At 43.9% G+C, this 8,393-nt stretch overlaps 1 protein-coding gene across 1 annotated transcript; it reads right to left on the bottom strand.

Annotated features, from left to right (window-relative positions):
• Positions 1-211: 211 nt before the first annotated feature.
• LOC310860052 (kelch domain-containing protein 3-like) lies at positions 212-1,249 on the bottom strand (the record flags this gene model as incomplete). Its single annotated transcript, XM_083766813.1, has 2 exons — positions 212-1,032; positions 1,162-1,249. The coding sequence occupies 2 exons, from the start codon at positions 1,247-1,249 to the stop codon at positions 212-214; spliced, it is 909 nt and encodes a 302-aa protein (XP_083622939.1).
• Between the last annotated feature and the right edge of the window lie 7,144 nt (positions 1,250-8,393).

Below are 8,393 nucleotides of genomic sequence, written 5' to 3'. Positions count from 1 at the left end.
AAATAAAATAATACCTTACAATGAATTTAAAAAAAAAAGTCTTAGTTAACCTTGTTAACTCTTTTAGCTTTTAACCCCTTTTGGGCGGGAACCCCTTTTGGTGTCTTACACCGTCAGGCCGGGAACCCATTTTGGGGTTCTGTACAGTATGTACAGTACTCAAAAATGTATGCTGCTATATAAATATTTGAAGTTTTTCAGAAAACTTAGGTTAGGTTTTAGAGGCGTGGGTGGTTTCCACCTGGGTTACACCAGTCATGGCTGCCAGTTCCCACCTGATGTTGTGTGGGAGTCCAGACTGCTCCAGACCGTACTGAATAACTGCTAGCTTACATAATGTCTTGAGGCTAGGACTGAAGTCTAAGACATACAGGTCAGTGGATTTACCCTCACCCCCAAAGAGCATGATACGATCTCCCACCATGCAACAGCACATCCTAGACGTCAGAGGCGGGCGTTTCCCCTTGGGCTCAACCTTCTTCCAGGAGAAGGTCTCTGGGTTGAATTTCCACACATCATTGAAGGTCTGGTTCCAGTTCCTGCCACCAAATATGTACAGCTCTCCATTGTAGGTAAAGGCTGAATGTTGAATGCGTCCTTCTGGTAGAAGTTGTGTAGAAGGTGTGTCCAGCCAGTGGTTGGTCTCTGTGTCAAACACTCTGATGGTGTTGTGGCACTTGTAGTACTGACCCCACCACCCCGAGCCTCCAAATACAAACATCTTTGTCCCGATGATGGTAGCAGAGTGATGTGATGTAGCAGGAGGTGGAGTTCCTCTGGTGTTAATTAAAGTCCAGACCATTGTGGTGGTGTCCAACTTGTACATGTCATTAGTCCATTCAGTCCCGGTCCATCCTCCATGAATAAACATGACCTTCCCCAAAACACAGGCTGAGTGGTTCCTCCTCCCCTCTGGAACGGTCCCAGAAACCAGTGGTTTGAACCATGTGTGGGTGTCGACATCAAATGCATAAAGCACATGGCAGTAAGGATAACCTCCCCAGAGGTAGACAGTATATTCTATCAGCACAGCTGTGTGGCTGGAGGGAACCTCAAGGTGAGGTTTTCCTGTTCCAGGGGTCACAAGGGTCAACTTCCTCCAGATCAAAGACACTGTGTTGAAGACGTTCACATCAATCTGCTTGTCGTTAGCATTTCCACCGAATGAGTAAACGTGGCGTCCGAATGCAACAGCCTTGTTCCGGTAAAGCTCTGGAGCTCCGTCCAGATGTAGCGTCCAGCAGAACATTTCTCACACCGTAGATCAGGTTGGATTTAATCACGTCTCACTCTGGAACACAATGCAGTCCTTCTGCTGCGCTCGCCCTCACTTATTGGTTCAGTGGTGCACATGTCACGCAAAGCTCTGACCAATCGGCAAGGCCCATGAGTCGGGCCGGCCAATCCAGGAAGCCGATGACCGTTAGATAGATAGATATATATATAAATACTTTATTGATCCCAGAGGGGGAAATTCAGATGGTCCCACAGCTCATACAGGTTACAAATACAGCACAAAAAGGGTTAAAAAGAAAGACAAATATATTAATAACTAAATACTAAAACCCTGCAGGCCATGAACCCTGCAGGCCAGTGCACACTTCTCGCCCTCAGGTAAATCCATTCTTCTGCCCTTTATTTCAGTGCACACATGTGCATGTTTAGCACTGTGTTTTAATCTCTGTAACTTTATTACCGTTGGATGCAGCTGCCTGATGATCAATAGCCTACATGAATTAATAACATCGTGCGTGATCGCGCGTCGCGGTAAAATCCGTCTTTTATATAATTTGATCCATCCATGACATCCATGCGTGATCGCGCGTCGCGGTGAAATCCGTCTTTAATATAATTTGATCAATCTGTGACATTGTTGTTCAAATATTGAATGAGAAGACATAGTGTAGTACTTCAAAGTGGAAGCATCATAACACACGTCTAAGGTATTTTTTCCCCTGACTTTCTGTTGGTAAGGTTTTGACTCTTTCACATCAGTGCACGGCTGATTCAAGCCATGCATTTAGGGGTAAAAAGGTACCTTTGTACATATTAATAATGTAATGTAAACATACAGCATTTTTAAATTTAGCAATTAAAAGCATGGGTCTAAAACTACAAGTAACTCCATGGAATAAATTATAGCCTACTTGCAGTGTTAGCGGCAAGTAGTTTTACTGTACATGTAATTATTTGAAAACTCAATTAGCCTACTAGTTATTTTTTAGATTGTATTATTACAAAACATACACTAAACAACGTCCGTCCTATATTTCTATATTGCAATATTGATACATTATCATCTCTATTTATTCTTATTCTAAGAGTTCTAGATGACCTTCTGGCTTCTTTTACTAAGTGTCCACTCAAGTCATTCTGTGCAGTTGACAGTGTGGAGTGGTTAGAGGATGGGGGGAGTGTTTATGCAAGTATCTAGGGGTGGAGACAAGTGACCATTGTCACACCCATTCCTTGGCTCAGAGATGCTAAATAATTTGAAATCTTAGAACGGCTAATTCTGTACTTTGGTGTTTACAGTTAAACAAGTTTCAAATGGTCATATCTTCTTCATTTCCCCCCCAATTTCAATGAGCAATACATCATATGAAAGGTTACAGTGTGCAGTTTCATAATGTAAAGAACTGAAAAATGACCATGGCCCCCTTGTGTATTAAACCACTGGCACTGGTCACATATGTGTGTGTGTGTGTGTGTGTGTTGCGTGTGGCCATGACATCACTCACACACACACACACACACACACACACACACACACACACACACACACACACGCACACACACACACACACACACACACACACACACACACACACACACACACACACACACACACACACACACACACACACACACACAAACACACACTCAGTCATTCAATCATTGTCTGTGCTAACTATCTGTCTCTCCTCCCCACTCAGACTGATACACCCAGACTGGCATACCTGCAGCAGATTCCCCTAATTGTCCTCTGCTGCAGCCCTCTCTATAAAAGCCAGCCAGCTCAGTGTCATGGCAGACACAGACCCAGCAACATCTCAGTCCCACACTATGCCGATACTTGTTTGCATCTCCAGGTCTCCTTTTGTTCTCCTGAGTTGGTAAAGTACCTGACATTGAACCGTACTTTGTTTTATATTGTTTGTTTTATCTAATGCAAAGTGGTTAATAAAAAACCGTTAAACTTGGGATTTTGTGATGTCCTTCCTTTATGTTGGGGTCTCCAATTCGAGCCACTTGTTGTGCTTGCATACTTTGTTTGGAGACCGCAACAGTGTGTACCATTTATGCCCATATATGGAGCCATCAGTATCTGTGTCTATGTGTGTAACCCTGTATGCCCTTATATGGAGAGATTCCATCTCATGGATTTCCCCTAAGAAATCAGTTTGTTGATTTTGGGTTGCTATGGCTATACCGATCAGTGCACCAGCTCAGCGTGACATCACGGAACTCCTTATTTGGGCACGGCTGACACAGAACTCCGTGGGTGGGCGTGGCTTGTCGTCACAGTGACATCACTGTGACGTTGTCATATAGCGCCCGGTATAAATTAACCCACACGGAGGAAATATCATTCACTGCCTCGTACCGACTCAACGTCGCCTCCTGCTGGACTCTTCAACCACCTGCCAGAAGAATCCTCCAACCTTCACGATATCTTCACGGCTTAACATCGGATTTGTCGCGTCATCGAACATATTCACCGGAAGAGCCGCGATAGTGTTCACCAGTTGGGTTCGCTTTCTTTCACGAAGGAAGTCGCTTAATTTTCTACACTTTCATTCTGAGCGTGTTGTAGAGATGGCTTCCGCCTGCGGCGACCTCCCGACTGAAGAGGACTTACGTTGTTGTGCCGTCCGTCTGGACGTGTCCACCGACGACGACGACGTCGACGTGTGCCGGTGTCCGCTGTGCGCAACGGTCTTCGACGAGAGACCGGAAGCATCCGCCGTCGACGCCTCCTCCGGTTCCGAGATGGTCCATCGCTTCAGGAGTCACGAGTGGAAAGGAGAACACGAAGCAAAGACAGAGGCTGGAATCCTGCAGCAGACGGTCCGGGAGGAGATACGACTGAAGATCCAGGAGGTCAGACGCTTGGAGGAAGGGCTCAGCAGGAAAGACGCAGACGCCGCCGTCCTAGCGGACAGCGTGCGGGTCTTCACTGCTCTGATCGGCTGCTTTCAAGAGATCTGTGTACATTTTGAGAATTTGAAATGAGACTCCTGCATAGAGAGTAGCCTATACTTTCGAATGTTGGTACTTTAAGTAAATGTTTTGATACCAATGAATTTCTACTTTTACTCTTATTTTGAATTCCGGACTTTTACTTGTAACAGTTTCTATATCGCAGTATAGTGATACTTTTACTCAAGTCCAAAATGTGAATACTTTTTCACTGTCACAGCTAGTGGCTGCTACTGGTTGTGTTGTTACATTCTGTGATGTATAAAGCCAGCAGAAACATGAAACACATATCATATCGCCTTAATTCCCCAACACACCATATCATATCGCCTTAATGTTAGCATAGCTTTGGCCTTTCAAAGCTATGCTAAGTATTTCAGCATTTTATTCACACTTCCACACACAAAAGAACACGCCGTAGGTCAATAAAACTGTTCAGAGTTAAAACAAAATGGCGCAACGAACCACAAAATCAGGTCAATTGAATAGCTTGATCTTTTCTGAAAGGTTTTCAAGCTAAGGAATAATCTAATGTCGTTGTTGAGTGTTGACTCAATGCCCCAGCGTCAGTTTAATAATCTCTGCTTGACTAGCCCATTCTGACCTGAGATCAGATTCATACGAGGTTTCCGCCGGACACACACTGGTCTGATGAACCCATTCTGACCTGAGATCAGATTCTAAAAATGTCAGTCGCTCTTCGATTTTTCAAAAATAGCAGACCTACAAGCTCGTATATGAGCTTGTAGATCTGCTATTTTTAAATAGCTAAAGCATAACATGATGCTGACACCAAAATGGGTGCCCGGTCAGAATGGGCTAGGCTACACAACCTGCCTATTCAACTCATTTCACGTCGAGTTCCCAATAAAATCAAAACTATACACGATGCACTGTGTGAAACACACTGCAGCCGTATAGCCTTTAGGAATAATCTAAATCTCAACATTAGAGGCGGTGTTAGTCAGTCTGTGGTTGTGAACATGTGGGTCGGATACCCACATGATTTATTTTTTGTTTTTATGTGTTTGCTTGTTTTTTTTTGTTTGTTTGTTGGCTGGGTGGGGCAGTGAAGTGACAAATTATTGACCCATTCTGACCGGGCACCCATTTTGGTGTTGGCATTATGTTATGCTTTAGCTATTGAAAAATAGCAGATCTACAAGCTCATATCGCGCCACCGAGTGGCGCGATACGAGCTTGTAGGTCTGCTATTTTTGAAAAATCGAAGAGCGACTGACATTTCTAGAATCTGATCTCAGGTCAGAATGGCTTCATCAGACCAATGTGTGTCCGGCGGAAACCTCGTATGAATCTGATCTCAGGTCAGAATGGCCCTGCGCCACAGAGAGAGAGCTCGCTCTCGATTTGTCACGGTCAAGTAGTGAAGAGAAAATGTAACGAGCAGAATGCTGGATGATCGAGGCCTCAGGCAGAGGAAGACAAACTAAAACACTGTGTCTTCTTTCTCAAGACATGAGAAACACACAATGAACTAGCAAGGAGGAACCACTGGCAACAGGGGGGGGTATAACACATTCTGACCTGAGATCAGATTCATACGAGGTTTCCACTGGACACACACACACTGGTCTGATGAACCCATTCTGACCTGAGATCAGATTCTAAAAAAATGTCAGTCGTTCTTCGATTCTTCAAAAATAGCAGACCTACAAGCTCATAGCGCGCCACTCGGTGGCGCGCTATGAGCTTGTAGGTCGACGGACGCACGCTCGTGCGCGTTCAACGGCAGCGCGTTCATGTGTTTGGGGCCAATCACTATTGCAATCCAGCCCAGAATGCACTCTGTTCCTATACCCGGAAGGAGGAGTGAAATCGCCTCATGCGCTTTTGAGCAACTTAAAGGACCCCTTCACTTCACCACTTTTCAACCTATCTTCATATAATAGGTCCTCACTAATAATCATGATAAAATGGCACGATTCTTTTCTACTCAGTCTGTGTCTCATAGGAGGGCTCTGTGGGCAGTTTAGAAACCGTCTTCCAGTGACATCATCATTAGGCAGATTATTGTTTAAACAAGATTTTTTTATAAAAACGTTTAGATTGTCATTATCGTGAGAACGATGGCTTCCATTTTCACATTGCAACTTTCCAGGACTAGTAAGCCTGCAGTTTTTATTAGCTTGTATTCCCCATCGATGATGTCACTGGAAGACGGTTTCTGAACTGCCCACAGCCCTCCTATATGAGACACAGACCGAGTAGAAAATAATTGCACATTTTTTTCTTGATTTTTAGTGAGGACCTATTATATGAAGATAGGTTCAAAAGTGGTGAAGTGGTCCTTTAATGCAAGTGGATGGAAGGAGAACTCTGACGTCATCTCTATTCATATATACTCTAAGCTACTGAGTGGCAAAAGAAGGACTTTCTGGCCTTGACAGCCCACGTCATCCAAAACAGAAAAATCTGATTCCATTAAAAGACGTTAAACGACGTAAAACCCACTTTGCCACTCGACTTTACATGCATGCGCATATAAGCCTCTATTCCAGTATAAAAACACATGAAACAACATAGGGCATCTATCTAGCAATTAATGTCTGTTTTTGATGTTGTGAATATTTAATGAACCACTTAAACCCTTTCCGAACGGGAACCCATTGTGGTGTTAGCATCATGTTATGCTTTAGCTATTGAAAAATAGCAGATCTACAAGCTCATAGCGCGCCACCGAGTGGCGCGCTACGAGCTTGTAGGTCTGCTATTTTTTTGAAAAATCGAAGAACGACTGACATTTTTTTAGAATCTGATCTCAGGTCAGAATGGGTTCATCAGACCAGTGTGTGTCCAGTGGGAAAACCTCGTATGAATCTGATCTCAGGTCAGAATAACGGGGATCCCTTGCAGGACTAAAGTGTTACTTTTTTAAAGCACACAAATGACACTGAGGTTTACGACCATGAAACGTGGCTATATTTTAACCCCCTTAGACTACTAGAATGTTTCACAATCTGGTTACCGCGGCAACAAGGATAAGGTGACAGAAAAGGGACAAAGCTAAGTAAATAAGTATAAGAGTAAATTCCGATCGTTCCCACTGGCAGCTTTAAATGGCTCAGAACTATAGTGGGCATGTCGTTTGTTTTTCAACTGGTGTTGAAATCAGAATGCCTTTATAAAATGTCCTAATTTAACAAAACAAGAGATACCACCGCACGTTTTAACTGTACGGTATTTCAGTGTTGATGAAGCAACGATGACCGATACTTGAGAGCACGGGAGACACGCACGCGCACACGCACACACACACACACACGCGCACACACACACACACACACACACACGCACACAACAGAGCCGCTAGTATAACAAGTGAGATACGTTAAAGAGAGAGAGATAGACAGAGAACATTAAATTATTCCACTCCCAAATTACACACACACATCATGGCTGTGAAGTATAGCTACTGTCTGTTGACACTGTGAAACGCCTTATTTCACTAATTACAGCTCAGTGGAGATATAGCAGCTGAACCCTCGCATCATCATAACACCGTACGTGTACTGTACTGTACTGTACTGTACTGTACTGGTCGACGGTAAATAACAGTTAGCACGACTGAATAACATTCAAGATCAATTGAGCGGAGACTCACAGAGCGGAGACATGAGCTCTCTTTTGGAAACGGGTGTATTGTTTTGGGGGGGAGATTCAGGAACTCCAACCACCATGAGGGAGGGAGGGAGGGAGGGAGGGAGGGAGGGAGGGAGGGAGGGAGGGAGGGAGGAAGGAAGGAAGGGAGGAATCATTAGGCTACAGCTTCATCCAGTTGATGTCAGCCAGTGTTGTTTTCGTCGACTAAAACTAAGACGAAAATTTTTCGTCGACTACCTTTTTTCCACTGACCAAAACGACATCAAAACTAAATAAAAACTAAGCCATGATGACTAACTAAAATAGCCGATCTACAAGCTCACAACTTGACTGTGAGCTTGTAGATCGGCTATCTTCAGTGTAAATTCAGCCATTACGACGGCATCAAGGCCCGCCAAAATACATTTTAGTATAACTAACTCACCTGTAGATTTAGTCGACTAAAACTAAGACGAAAAATGTTCGTCGACTATACCATTTTTCACTGACGAAAACTAAATGGAAACTAAATGAAAACGAAGCTATACTATGACTATAGCCTCGGTACCGGGCTTTCACTTTGTTGGTGC

This window comes from Protomyctophum parallelum, assembly GCF_964188405.1.
Source record: "Protomyctophum parallelum genome assembly, chromosome: 6".
NCBI lineage: Eukaryota > Metazoa > Chordata > Actinopteri > Myctophiformes > Myctophidae > Protomyctophum > Protomyctophum parallelum.
Note: the sequence above shows the minus strand (reverse complement) of the source record. Positions and strands in the feature narration are given on the sequence as shown.